At 59.6% G+C, this 14,465-nt stretch overlaps 1 protein-coding gene across 1 annotated transcript in view; it reads right to left on the bottom strand.

Annotated features, from left to right (window-relative positions):
- Window positions 1–11,518: 11,518 nt before the first annotated feature.
- The window catches only part of RNF212 (ring finger protein 212), a 33,175-nt gene continuing 30,228 nt past the window's right edge, over window positions 11,519–14,465 (bottom strand). The window contains exons 10-11 of the mRNA XM_032856701.1: window positions 12,676–12,748; window positions 11,519–11,894 (exon numbers count right to left, since the gene is read on the bottom strand). Of these exons, the coding sequence (XP_032712592.1) occupies window positions 11,711–11,894; window positions 12,676–12,748 (257 nt within the window). The 3' untranslated portion in view covers window positions 11,519–11,710. The remainder of the gene's footprint in view (window positions 11,895–12,675; window positions 12,749–14,465) is intronic.

The following is a 14,465-nucleotide window of genomic DNA, read 5'->3' as shown; positions in this document are numbered from 1 at the left end:
CCCCTTCACACCACCCCTGCTGGCGGTTTCTCCCCAGGGGTCTCAGCAGAGCCGTGAGGACATCTGGTATCTGTCCTGAGAGGTGTTTTAGCCTTTGCCTGCATCTGTGCAGAGGCTGAAAGGTGACCCAGAGCCCCCTTGTGGCGCGGTGATCCTTCTTATCTGTCCTGGGAAGGGTGGATTCTGCCCAGCAGGGCCCAGCTTTGATCCTCACAGGCTGAAATCACCACCATGCTGGACAGCCTGGCAGGCTGGGGGCCTCAGTAGGGGCCGGCCAGGAACTGGAGCCCTGGCCAGTGGCCCCACCCTGGGGCAGGCCCCACAGCCCCAGCACCCACCCTCAGGCCTCAGGGGTGGCTGCTGGGCCCTCCAGGATGCCCTGGGGTGTCTGAAGTCTGCCCAGAAGTGGGGAGGCCCTATGGAGGTCTTGCCCCAGGGCAGGGCAGGGGGCAGTGCAGGAAGCCCTGCTCAGGGAAGGCAGGGAGCGGCAACACCCCCCACCCCGGCTGCAGTTCCCTCCATCCGACATCAGACTTGAACACACACCGTGGCTGCTTCTTGCAAAACAGCAGTACCAAGGATCGGGGTTCCCTGTGCACCAGAGGGAGAATCTTCAGGGCAAGGAGGAGGGGCTCTGAGGCCTGGGTCCCTGCGGATGTGTGTTGGAGAGCCTGGGCTGAGGTGCTGACCACTGCTGGCAAGCCTGGAGCTCAGACTACGTGGCATGCCTCCCCCATGACCAAGAAGGTGCCAGGCTCAGCCTGGCCTCGCCCTGGCTCTCCCAACTATGGGGTCACTCAACATCCCCCCGTTCTCCTACTGGCCTCGGGAGCTTGCCCAGATGGATGGGGGTCCCGGAGCTGGGGTTCTGGCCCACTGCCCCTCCCCTGGCCTCCTGTAGCAGAGGGGACACAGGCCCAAACCATGTTCATGGCAGCTGGAGCTGTGTCCTCACGGCTGGGCTGACCTCCTGTGGCCTTCAGCCCCACTGCCTTTTGCTCAGGTACCCAGGGCTTGTCCAGGAGGCTGTCAGAGCTGAGCTATGTTCCTGGCCTACCCCTCTGTCCCAGTCTGATGCCCCCCTACCCAGCAATGACCCCCACCCCAGCAATGCCCCTCCAAAGCTGGAACAGGAGGGCGGGGATACTGCACACTCAAGAAAAAGGAGCACGTCCTCCATTTCGGCAGAACTGCCCCCCACTGTGGATGGTCCCACAGCATGTCCCCGGTTACCTCTCGAGGTGGGGAGTGGCAGACGTCCCTCTGGTGGGGATGGATGGTATACAGCAATACACCATGCAACAGGATAAAAAACTCACCAATTTGGGGTGCCTGGGTGGCTCAGTGGGTTAAGCCTCTGCCTTCGGCTCAGGTCATGAACCCCGGGTCCTGGGATTGAGCCCCGCATCCGGCTCTCTGCTCAGCAGGGAGCCTGCTTCCCTCTCTCTCTGCCTGCCTCTCTGCCTACTTGTGATCTCTATCTGTCAAATAAATAAATAAAATCTTTAAGGAAAAAAAAAAAAAAAACCTCGCCAAGGGGCACCTGGCAGGCCCAGGCTGCAGAGTGTGGGACTCTGGATCTCAGGCTGCGAGTTCAAGTCCCATGTTGGCTGTAGAGATTACTGTAAAGAAAATAAAGTCTTTTAAAAAAATATATTGCCAAAAGGATGTGTACCAGGCTGGGATGGTGAGCAGTGACAGCCACAGGCTGCCCCAGTGGGAGATACTGTCACCAGGGATCACCTGTGGTCACATGTGCTGGCGTGCAGCCCTTGGCCCCTGAGTCAGGGGGGAGACAGCAACCAGCCAGCTCTGAATCTGGGCCTGGAGGTGGGGGGGGGGTCCGGCAGGGAATCCTCAGCTCAGGTGGGTGTCTCATGGTCACTGGCCTCCCCAATTCTCCTCCGGGTGGCTCGTCCTGCTTTGAGGGCCAGACTGCGGTTTGTTCATGTCCTCGTGGGAGGCAGGGAAGTGGCTGGAGATGTGGTCCCTGTGGCAGAGACCTGCCTCTGTACCCCAGCACCTCGCACCAGGGACCACAGGGACCAGTATGTGAGTCTGTGGCTGGGGTTGGGGCTCCCGTCCAGGAAGATGGGAGCCGAGTCCCCTAGCAGGGTGTCAGGGACAGCAGGCTGGGCAACCCACCCCCCCAACTCCTTCTTTGGGACCAGAGTTCCATAAGTGAGCATTGGTGTGGACGGCCCGGTGGGGGACTGGGAGTGGCCGGGGTCAAGGCAGAGCCCCCTGTGTGTCCCAGGGAAGCTTCTCCCAGAGCCCGGGCAGTGCTGGCCACTGAACTTTCCAAGGGCCACCATCATCTGCTAGATACACACACACACACACACACACACACACACACACACACACACGCGTGCTCAGAGCCCCATGGGACCCCTGCCCCCAGAGGCTCTCAGAGCTGCCAAGCTGGCAACAGCTGTGCTGAGCAAACACCATGGATCTGTAGTTCTCCCCAGGGGAAGGAGCTGCAGGGGCCCAGCCCCTCGGCCTTGGGGCTATCCTCCTAGCGGGAGGATCCCAGTGCTGGCCCTCAGCACCTGGGGGAGGGGAGCAGAAAGCAGCTCCCTGGCCCAGTCGTGAGGCTCTGACAGCCACAGCCCAGAGGTCCAGGGTCACAGCCTTGGGGGTGTCCTTGGAGGCAATGGCATCTGTCAGGAGCTGCAGGGAAGCTGGCCTGGCTGCCTGGGGTGAGGCTTCCTGTGCTTGGGGGCCGTGTCTGGCTGAGGGCCGGGGCCCCGCGCCCAGGGCCACTCGGGGTTTGAGCCCTGGCTTCAGCTGCTGGGTGAGCATGAGGGCGCTGCATGGGGCAGACCTGCAGACCTTGGTGGGTGTCTCAGAGCCCTGGCTGGCCTGGCGTGTTGGTGGGGGGCTATAGGCGGGGACTGCAGGCGGGACCACCCTGGCGGGGCGCGGGACATGGCCAATGTGGTCCCTGAGCCAGGGCGCCGGCCTCATGTGCAGGGGCGTCGGGTTGTCTCCGTGTGGCGAGCAAGCAGGAACGGTTCTGGGCTCACGTTACACTTTCCACTGGAAAAACAGCCCCATTCTCAACATTGGCTCCGAGGTTTTAAAAAACTGCACATATATCCAGTTTCCAGACAAGCGCTCCCCAAGTGAACTGGGTTGTTCCTGCCGGGCTTGCCGAGGACGGGCGCCTGGCCCAGCTGCAGCGACAGGCTGGGGCCGAGGGGGGCCGGCAGAGGGCCAGGCAGGCAGTGCTGGTCTGCTGCTATGGGGGAGCCTGGCCGAGGGGCCTGGATGGACACAGGGCTCTGGCCCAGGGTCAGGGAACAGGAGGCTGAGGCAGGATGGCCATCTCTGTCATGTTGGGCCACGGCCAGATGCACCCCGGAGCTGCTGACTCCTGCACACGACTCCACGTCCTGTGTGTGCAACACACTCGGCTGCCTCTGGACGCACAGCCCAGACAGGGCCCTGCAGCTGGAAGGCAGAGACCAGGTGCAAACCCAGGCTTCCATGCTGCAAGGTCCCAAGGTAGTGGCTGGCTCTGGGGCTGTGTCACCTGGAGTCACAGCTGCATGTGTGGAGGGGACTGGGTGTGCACGGTGTGAGTGTGCACCACACACACGTATGTGTCTGAGTGTGCACGTATAGGGGTGCCTTTCCTCCCTCACACTCAGGGATCCGGGCAGGGCTCGGGTCCCTGGCACCTCCAGAACACGGAGACCAGGTCTCCAGGGAGGATTCAGGGGTCGAGGTTCCCCTGACCTGTTGGCCCCCAGGGTGGGGGTGGCCATGCTGGGCCCTGGAGGGCAGGCTCTTAGCTGGCCTCAGCATCTCCAGGGGTGGCAGCATGGGGGGCATGAGTCTGCTACCCCGTCCCCAAGTATCCCCACGCCACGCGGCCCCAGGCTGGGAGTGAAGGCCCTGAGACTCCCTCCAGCTGGCCTGTTTTCCTTGGAAGGCATGGAACATTCTTGGTGCAGCGTGGCTGACATGCAGGAGGACATAAGTGCCCACTGGGTAAACCCAGACCCCTACCCCAGCAGTGTTCCCAGCATCACAGAAGGCTCTTTCTGAGGCCAGAAACATCTGGAAACTCTTCCAAGGACCGGATTCAAGCTTTTTGCACTTGGAAGCCAGGCAGCCTAGAGGAGGGTGGGGATGCAGGCAGCCTGCAGGCTGGGGCCACCCCTGCTGCCCGTGCCGCCTGTGTGAGGAGATGGGGCATCTTGGCTCCTGGGGGAGGCGCTTCTGAGGCAGGAGTTGGACATGGTTTGGGAAGGTGCTGGCCCATTTCACAGATGGGGCCAGAGGCCCGTCACTTAGCCCTGGGGGGAGCTGATGTTCCTTCTTTTAAACCCGGTCTTGGCCCATGTCTCCTGTGAAGGGGGTGATCCTACAGAGGATTCTAGAAGCATCGGTGACCGCAGTTTTCCTCCCCAAAGGTGGGAGGCCACTCGAGGAGCTCACAGTGACCCTGGCCCCAAGGTCATTTGCCAAGAATCATCCGTGCTTCCCCTCGCGGGGGACACGACTCTTCTCAGTTTACGCCCAGTTAGTGTGCACAGCAGGAAGAAAACAAGCCTCAGAAACCAGGAGGCCCCCCCTACAACCCCCGCCCCTGAGAGTGCTCTGTCCGGATTCCCAAACTACCCGCCCCGGGGCTTGGCTCTGAAAAGTCCTGAGGCAAATTGTTTTTCTGCCAAATTTCAGTTTAAGATGTAGAAAGGCAGACACCAGAAGCAGGAAAAGTGAAAACAGAAAGGAGGCTTTCCTCAGAGAAGGATGGTCCCCCCCCTGCCTGGGGGACACAAAGCAGGGGATCCTCGGGCACTCAGGAGGGCCCTCGCCTGGGACGTCCTGCTCATTCCACCACACCTGAGACCCAAGTCAGGACCTGTCACCCAGGGCCAGGAACAGGACCAGCTGCCCACGATGACCATGGCCCTCCCTTCCCAGACCCAGTACTATTCCCCTCCTTCTCTCCCTCCCTCCACCCCTGCACACACGTGCGCATACACGTACCTACATGGATCCCTCCATCCACCCAGGTATGGCGCTGCCCTGCTCACAGGGTCTTTGCAGCCTGTGAGGTTGGGGAGGACAGAGTCCTGGGGGTCCACGGGTGGGATGGGATTTGCTGAGAGGGTCCTGTAGGCCCATGCCATGTCTAGATGCCAAGGGCAATGGAGAGCCTTACCCCAGAGGGCCAGCCAAGGTAGGGAGCCAGGGCTCTGTCCTCATTCCGCACCCGGTGGGGTTCGGAGTGGCGCTGTGCCTCAGTTTCCCCAATTCTGCCGCCACGAGGCTGCCTTGCAATCCCCACGTCCTGCTGAGTCCAATGCCCTCCATCATGTCTGGATCCTCGGAGGACACTGGGTCAGTCGTCCCTTCTGCCGGGGCTGGAGCCACCCCAGTGAGGCAAAGCCTGGTTGCCCGCCACCCACCCATCCCCCCACTGCGGGGGACTCCCTGCCTTTGCTCCTGGATCTGGTGGCCCTGTGCCCACTTACTCCCAGCGCAGCTCTGCACTGTCTGTCCCCTGTGTTCTCACTGACTGCCCCCCACCCTGTGTTCTGTGCGGAGTGCCCCCTATTCCCCCAGGCCCCAGCCTGAGCTGCTCTCCCCAGAGTCCAGGCTGCACCTCCATGTCTCCACGTGGCAAAATAACATTTCCTGAAAATGAGTTTATGAGGTTCCCTGAAGGTTGTAACTGTCATTACCAAATTCTTTCTGCCCCTCCTGTGCTTCCACAGCTGGTGATTTCCCGTCTTCTCCGAGCTGCTTCTGCCCCTCTCTGTGCGGCCCTGCACCTGTCTTCGGAGGACACAGCCAGCCTGTAGGGGCCAGAGTGACACGTGAGGGGCCCGAGGTCAAATGCAGAGTGCTCCCCACTATGCTGGATGCAGCCCTACCCGCCCCCCCTCCACACTGACTCCGGCTGGCCTGCAGCTTCTGGGGGCCTCGCGCCATCCACATGTCAGCAAGAGCCGGAGATCCTGGAGAGGGGCCCAGGGCTGCCGTGGGGTCTGTAGACACCAACCCCTCCGCCCACTCCCTAGGCAGTGCCTGCTGCTGACTCTGTTGGGCGCCAGGGAGGAGGAGCACACGTCTGTAGGGTGTAGAGCTGAACCTGGAGAGCTTCCCCTGCAGCCCCAGGAGGCCTGAGGAGGGGAACCTGAGGCCAGCACCCTCAGGATGTGGCCACAGCTGCCTGATTTACCCTGAGCTGCATACGGTGAGCTCTGCTGTGGCCGCCCAGCATGTCTGCGAGGCAGGGGACAGCATCCCTGAGCATGCTCTGTATTCCTCAGGCCGGGCAGGCTCTTCAAAAGCAATTTTCCAAGTAGTGTTGGTGTTGACTGCATACAGTTATTTCCTCATTGGGAAAATGAGGAACACCCCTGCAGCCCTGCTCCCACCCCTGCAGGAAACCACCGAGGCACCTGGGATCTGCCAGTCCGGTCTAGACCCCCCACCCACTCTGCGCCACCCTGAGCGTGCTGGACCTGCAGTCCCACTCCTGGGCTCTGGAAGGCAGCAGGGTGCATCCAGACCCTGCCTCCGTGCCCATCCAACTCCCAGGCTGTGAGTGCGGCCAGCCACATGTCCACGAGCCCAGCGGGCAGAGCAGGGGCCCCCAGAGGTACGTGGGCCCTGCAGCCCTCTCCCCAAGGTTCTCTGTGAAAGACGGAGGCAGCTTCACCCAGATTTCTGATCACTCTGGGACACGTTGGAAAAGTCTTAGGGCACCTGGGGGGCTCAGTCAGTGAAACATCTGACCCTTGGTTTTACCTCAGGTCATGATCTTGGATCTGAGATCAAGCCCCATGTCAGGCTCTGTGCTCTGTGGGGAATCTGCTTGAGATTCTGTCTCTCCCTCTGCCACCCCCCCACCACTTGCACACGCTCGCTTGTTCTCTTAAATAAATAAATCTTAAAAGAAAAACAAAAACAGAAGCAAAAAACCTGTGCCATGGAGATCAGAGTATCCTCAACTGGGGCTCCCAGGGGCCCAGGAGGACAACGGGGTTCTGCAACCCTTGCAGGGGTGTTGTCTGCACAGGAGTTGCTCACTCTGGCTCTCCTAAAGCCAGGGTCTGCACAAGGGGCCAGGATGTCCCCCGGAGAGAACCTTCCTGCATCTCAGCTACATACCTGGAAACCCACTGAGAAAAGGGGACACTCATGTAGCCGTCCTCCCACACCCGCACACACGTTTGTAAACACATGTTGTCAGTGAGGGCTGCTGGGCTCGTGGCTCGTGTGTGTGGCCTGCAGCGCCCTGGGAGGACACGGGTGCAGGTCACCATCTAGAACACCTGCTTTGGCCACAAGGAAGCATCTGACGAGGCTGGAGGAGAATCATTCCCCTTGAGAAGCACGCCCATGGTTGTGGCTCGAGAACGTGGAGTGAGAGCATATGGTGTTTGCATGTGCGGCTCACAGAGTGATGGCAAGGAAGGGCGCCGTGTGACTCTGCTGTATGTGTGAGAGTTGAGGAGAAGGGCTCGGCTCGGCGTGGAGAGTCTAGGGACACCCCCAGGGGGAAAAGCCCGGCATCCTGGCCTCCGAGCACCTGTCTTGTGGGAGAGCCCCATCCCTCTCCCAGGGTGACCCGTGATTCCTGAGACACAGCGTCCCTGGCTGTGCAGATGTCTGCAGGGGCAGCCATCCCACTTGGGGCCTCCACATTCCAGCTGGAAGTCCTCCAGAATCTGCGGGTCTGGAGACGGGGTGTACATAGGGAGTCAGGGACACCTGCCGCCTTACCACCATGCAAGTCCCCAGTCCATGGTTCCCTTAAGTGGAACACAAAATTGGTGCAGACTTGGATTTACCACCTAAGAATTCTAGGAATTTCCTCCCCTCTGAAAAGAAAACGCCTTCCAAACCTCCCTCCATGTCACAACTGTGTGGGTGTGAAAGACTCTGCGCTCCTGAGGGTCTGGTTTGATGACCTGCATGGCTGACTCCCACTCTGCGGGGTGTCTGGGACAGGGCATGGGGCCTGGGAGGTGGCATAACCCAGACCTGCTTCCTCTGTGCTAAGCCCTTCCTGAGCTTGGGGCCTCCTCTCTCTTCCTGTTGGTCCCAGGGGCTTTCTGCTTCTTCTTCTGGTAAAAGTCTGGCTGCTGGAGAGTGGGAGGTCATAGGGGGGCCCAGTCCCCGGTTCCCAGTGGTTAGAGTTGGGAAGTAGTGCTGGTTGGACACCCTTTCTTTCACTTCAGGAAAACACATCCAGCAACTGTAAGTTAATATCCAATCCGATCCTTCATCCAGGGAAATTTTATGGCTAAAAACAAAATTTTGACAGATGGTCTCTGCTTTGTCTTCGAGACAGGAGACGCCCAGAGGAGAAAGACCTAGGTATCCTTGGAAGCCCAGAGGCTTAGGCAGGGTGCTGGCCCCTCCCGAGAAGTGTCAGGGCACTGCTGAGCTGCTGAGCCTAGCAGGGGAGGGGGCGTGGGCACTGGTGCAGAGTCATCCTGGGTGCAAGGGGCTGCAATGTCTGCGAGCTTGTGGGGACTGGTCCCTGATGCAGGACCTGAGAACCCACAGGAGTAAATGTTTTTATCTAAGGAAAAGAGGGACTGCAATCCAGCCAGGTTTATATCAAGAATGGAACCGAAAGACTTGCTCGGTCCCGGGGAGTGGGGAATTGGTGGGACCTGAGAGGCTGGTCCTCTTCAAAGGTATCTTTCTGGGCAGATTTGACTTCATAAGCACAGAAATCTGTGCTGTGATTTTAAAGAGAATTCGACTGAAAGCGGTCCCAACACACCAGGGGTTCGGGGAAACTGCCTCTTCTAGAGGTGCGCCCACAGTCGGGGGAGGGAGGGGGGCGTTTCCCGGAGGCCCCAGAGCACCAGCCTCTTCCCTTCTCTGGAGTGAGCACGGCTCTTCAGCTCAGAGCAGAGCCCACAGCTGGAGCTAGCTGCTTGCCTCTGAGAGCCCACCAGACCGCCAGGCAGTCCCACTGGCCTCACCCCGCCACCGCTGCCCCTGCTCTCTGATCTGCCTCTGCCTCCGGGTTACCTGCCAGGCTTTTCTGGGTGAGGGGCTTAGGACTCTCATGACTCCCAACTCCCAACTCCCTGGTGTTCTGGGCCAAGGCCCCTGCGCTGCTGGGCCTCCTGCCTGCCCTTTCCTAGCCTCATGGCCTCAGCACCCTATCGGAGCGCTCCCCCGAGGCTCTGCTCCCACAGGGGTGGGCGTGCTCACCCCCAAAGTGCTCGCGTGGCAGGCTTCAGAAGCTGATGGTGTGAGCCCAGCTCTACTAAAACCAAAACAAATGGTCCGACAGGCAGGGCGTCTGAAAGATGAGACACAGTCTGGAGGGTGCTATACCAGGGCAAGGACAGAGGGAGCCCGTGGGCTGGGTGGTGGGGGAGAGTAGGGTGGGGGTGGGGGTGTGGGTGGTAGGGGAGAGCAGGGTAGGGACTGGGGGCTGGATGGTTGGGGAGAGCAGGGTGGGGACTGGGGGCTGGGTGGTTGGGGAGAGTAGGGTAGGGGTGGGGACGGGGCAGGGTCATTTCCAGGCACCTGCTAGCTGGCCTGAGGAAACATGCACCCTTCCCAGTGTTGGGGCTTGAATAAGTGTCATGTAATTAAGACCAGAGAAGCAACAGAATAAAACCACGGTAGCAGATAAGCTGTCAAGTACTTACTCAGCCCGAAGGGCAGCAAGCCTGCCAGGCGGGTGAGGAGTACGAGGCCGTTTGAATGCAATCGGTTGTAAAGGTGGGGCCTGTGGCCGGGGCCACCGAAGCTGTGGCCTGCGGCCCGGGCCACCACGGAGGATATTTGGTCTGCCTGTAAAGACGAGAACTTGGTCTAGAGAAGGGCCTGAGGCCCAGCTGGCACTTTCAGATGTGCTGCTTTCTGGGCATGTTACAACCACTGGTGCCCGACGGCCTCCCTGGGGGGCTGTGTGATAGCCCCCCACCCCCGCCCTGCAGCACAATCTGGTTGACATCTCCCAAGTCCAAGCGGACCTGCGTAGCCACTGGCGACCTCGCGGGGGCAAAGCGAGCCTTGGGGTCTAAGCTGCCCAGCCTGCTCATCTTGGTGACTTTCTTTGGCCGGGCCACTAGGAGCAGCCCCGGCCCGAGCCTCAGAGCGGAGGATCCGCTGGGCCTCGCCCATCCCGGGCAGAGAGCAGACGGCTTGGTGAGGGCTCCGAGCTCACACCTGGCGCTGTGGGCCAGGGCTATCGTCTGTCTGGAGCGCTGCTGCCTGGACGTCCCACACAGATCACACTGGAGCAGCAGATGTGCTGAGAGGCTGGTAAACAGCCTGGGACATCACAGCATCGGCCCCAGCAGACACATCGGCAGCGCCTCCCCAGCCACAAGGAAACTCATCGTGGAGAGTGACAGCCCCAAAGATGTGGGCAGCTAAACCCAAAGTGCAGCTCTGGCTCTGGGTCATGCGGGGAGCTGTGCCAGGAGCGTGCGGGCCTGGCAGGTGGGCAGGCAACATGTGGCCCCAGCGGCCCTGCGGTAGGGAGCTCTGGGCCATCTTCAAGCCAGGCTCCCGGCAGGACCAGGGCAGTCAGACCTCCCTGGCCTTCCCAACAGTGGCCCAGGCTTGGACCCTGGCAGACTGGTGCCATGCAGCATGCAGAGCAGAACCCCGGGGAGTGGGAGCTGGGAGACGACCAGCGCCTTGTGACCGGCCATCGTCTCACGCTGGAAACCACCATGCACACGTTATAGAACATTCGCAGAGAAGGATACGCGCCAAGACTGGGGGTTCTAGAACACCGGAACTTTTCTGGAAGCTCCCCTGCCGTGCGATGTAGGGACTGCATCTGCCAGCCAGATGTGGAAGCCACCAGGGGCCTTAAGCCCTCCGGAAGACTGCTGTGTGGTGTGGCCTGGCCAGGGTGTCACCTGACAAGGCACCTGCCCATGCCTCACGATCTCCAGGTGTAGAAGGGGGTCCTCTCCTCTCTGCCTTGTTCTACGCCTGCCCGCCCTGTGAGCCCAACCCTCGAGAAGGAACACAGACCAAGCTCTTGGACAAGTCTTAGGTTCTTGACATATAAGGGATCATGATTAGCCCTAGAAGCCTCTTTCCCGCCCCGTGCGGTCTTGACTAGTTGCCCTCCTCAGCTGAGAACGAGCATCTCACTGACCTGGCAGGAGGCAGGCCCAAAACTCATCTCCAGAAACCAGTCATTGCCGAATACAGCATCACCTGTGAGCCGTGGACACCCAGGTGACAGAGGCTGTCTGGACCATGTGGCCATTCCCCTCGGGGGCCCGTGTGCAGAAGGTCGGGCTCTGCCTAGCCCCCAAGCCTTCCTGCAGTAAGCCAGCATGGGGATCATGCTCTGCTTCAACACTGATGTTTTCAGGAACTTTGAAGGTAATAATAAGAGCCAAGCTTCAAACACGTCACATTTCTGGACAATCAGAAAAGCACTTTATTCAACTGTATGACGTTATTCCATCAAGTATGGACGCATGTTTCACTGAGTCACATTCCACTGGTAACTCAAGAGCCCCAGGCTGACGGCCCGATGCAGGACCTCGTTCCCTTTTTGCGTGTGGCCGCCCCAAGGCCAGCAGACCCTGCGGAGCATGGGAGCCAAGAGCCGAGGAGCACACACGTGTGAGCCCCTCTCACCAAAGTGCAGAAGCGCAGTTCTCAGGGACAGGCAACTGTCAGGTCCACTCCTCCCACATGTACGTAGACACCCTCCACACACGTCTCCTTTTCAACGCAGGGCGCACTTGCCTACTCGCTGCCTCTGCAGCAGAGCAGAGATGCTGATGGGCGGCCTGGGGGCCAGCGTCTGGGAGCCCCCGAGGCTGGGCGAGCCCCCTCTTGCCGCTTGGCTGGGGACCGGGGGTGCTGCTGGCTGGGACAGCACCCTGCAGGGGACAGGCAGCCACGGGATCCTAGGAGTCAATTCAACAGATCTACGTTGGGAGCAGGTTTATGCCCACAGCCAGCCCCTCCTCTGTGCCAGTGCCCCCAGCGGGGGGTGGGGGTCTGAGAGCCTCTGGAATCGGGGTGGAGGGCACACACAGATGCAGCTCCGCATGGGCTGGGGAAGATGCGCGGCACCGTAGCTGGGCTATCGCAGAGGACAAAATGTGTGCCTGCCGTTAAAGAGCTTAGGTGGGGGGGGGCAGGGATCCCCTGCCTTCAGGGACCACCTGCCCTGGACGGATGAGACAGAGAGCCTGGATAGAGACCCCTGTGGGGGTTCCAAAAGGCAGCAGAGAATGGGGACCCTCAGGGTCAAAAATGAAGAGTTAAGGGAGTGGTGGTCCCATCAGGTTGGCACACGGCAGCCAAGTCCAGTTCTGCCTGCTGTAGTCAGAGTTTTAGTGGGACAGCCGTGTCTGTCTGTCTACCTCTACGTCCTTGTCTGTACAGCTGAGAGCACTCACTACCTGCCCTTTACAGAAATATTTGCCGACCCTAGTCCAGTCCATTCCTGGGATAAGATACCTCCTAGCCATGAAATGGCTCTTTTGGAGTTTTTAGTAACAGTGTAACTGCCTAAGTTACATTTTAGTTTCAAAAAAGCAAAACGTGATGTGGTCTAATCTTACTCAGAACATGGACAAATGGGTTGAAAAGGCAACCCGCTAAAGGTTCGTGGCATTATCTGTGGGGAGCGGGCAGTCCCGTCCCTCCCGCCTGGGCGTCTGTGGAGCAGCAAGACATTACCTGAGAGCCTGTGACACGCTGCTGTGACCGGGCGTCAGGCCGAGGAGCTGAGGGCCGTGGTGGGAGATGCTGCCTGTAGAGGATGGGGTTAAAAGGTGAAAGCATGAGGCTCCGGGAAGGCAGACACATAGCACTCGGTTGTCTCCCAGCACATCCCCAACGTCCTGCTCTCCATGCCCTTCTGGAAGGGGCAGGGTGTCCCCAGCATGGGAGCGTCCGGGGCTTTGTCCCCATGCTCCACAGCTGCCCAGGGGACACTGAGGCCACAGAAACCAGGGTGGGGCCACTCAGCCCCCAAAGCCTCCACCTGACACCGCGCTCTGGGCTGCAGGCTTGGTGCAGGAGGGCACTCTGTCAGCATGTGCAAACCTGCGCTCTGCCCTACACTCTGTCTTGGCTCCTGTTACTCTGAGAACCACTGCGAGGAAAAGCACCTCTAGAAGCTTCCAGCTCTGAGGAGCGCCTCAGTGCCAGGACTAGCTCGTCCCCACCCACACTGTGAGATATTTACACTCCCGAATTTCTGCTGACATCCTCCCCGCTAATAAGAAGCTTCCTTTAAAGACGTAAACAGCCCCTGGCATGTGTTAGTCATAGCAGAGAGCAAATGTGAAGACTACTCTTATTTAACACCCGAACTCTTTGTGTCCAAATTTTGGAGAATTTTAACAGAAGAATGGCAGGGAAAGAGGGCAGCATTTAGGGTGTCCATGTGTCCTTTCGTGATCAGAGAACCTGGGTCAGAGAGAGGCAGTGTCCTTCCTAGGGCTGCACAGAACCAAGTGGCCAATGCGGGTCATCTCTGTGCCACTGGGCTGTGGGACTGTGGGAGGACATGGCTTCCTGGTGGCTCCCAGCAGCCCTGAATCAGCAGATGACCCTCAGAAGCTCTGCAGAATCACTGAGAGTCAGGGAGAAAACCTGTCTCACGTGTTTTATTTTCTGTATGTTGTGATAGCTTGACACTGTGAGGCCTTGCTTTTCCCGGAGAGATGACCCCTCCCGGGGCTAGCTGGCTCTCAGAGTAATGATGTGTCTGAAAGCCTGCCTTTGACATGACCACCCATAGCCTGTGCTCTGCATCATCCCCCTGCTTTTACTTTCCACCCTAATCGCCCGAGGCCAGCATAACACACGGGGCAGCTGCTACCCCTGCCCCACAAACTGCTCATATGACCCCAACTAATCAATCCCACACCTGGTCAGGCCCAATGCCTGCTACTCCTTCCAGTGAAGACCATGCCTGCACCCCTGACCCAGGGATCCCACATGGGGCTCCATGGGGCGCGCCTGCCTCCCGCATCTAGGAAACCGGGAATGAAACTTCCTCTTGCCTGGCAGCCCCTCCTGGTCTGCCAGCCACATGTCCGATGCAATAAATGCCAGTACATTCTAACACGGGTTGGAGCCACAACAGTGATGGTGGGTTACCTGCCCAACATCACAGTCGGTTGAAAGGGTGTCTTATTTACTCTTTTTGGTAATTTGTGGAGAGAACGGTTGTCAGCAGAGATGAGGAAGCAGGCACCCCCAGAGGTCAACTCACAGGGGCCATGAGGGCCTGAATCCAGCACGATGGGCGCCCCACACACAGCCCAGGAGGACCACGTGACACGGTGGGGTCTGAGGAACAGAAAACCGTCCCAGGCCACGTGGGGACTCAGAAGCATGGCAGGACCAGGCGTTCAGGTGCTGAGGTGTCCCCCTGCATCAGCCCAGCTAAGAACAGGTGGTCTGACCAATACCATCCCATTGGTACCACCAATGGGATGCCAGCATGTCAAGGTCTA

Source organism: Lontra canadensis, unplaced genomic scaffold, assembly GCF_010015895.1.
Source record: "Lontra canadensis isolate GAN:19392208 unplaced genomic scaffold, GSC_riverotter_1.0 scaffold1, whole genome shotgun sequence".
NCBI lineage: Eukaryota > Metazoa > Chordata > Mammalia > Carnivora > Mustelidae > Lontra > Lontra canadensis.
Note: the sequence above shows the minus strand (reverse complement) of the source record. Positions and strands in the feature narration are given on the sequence as shown.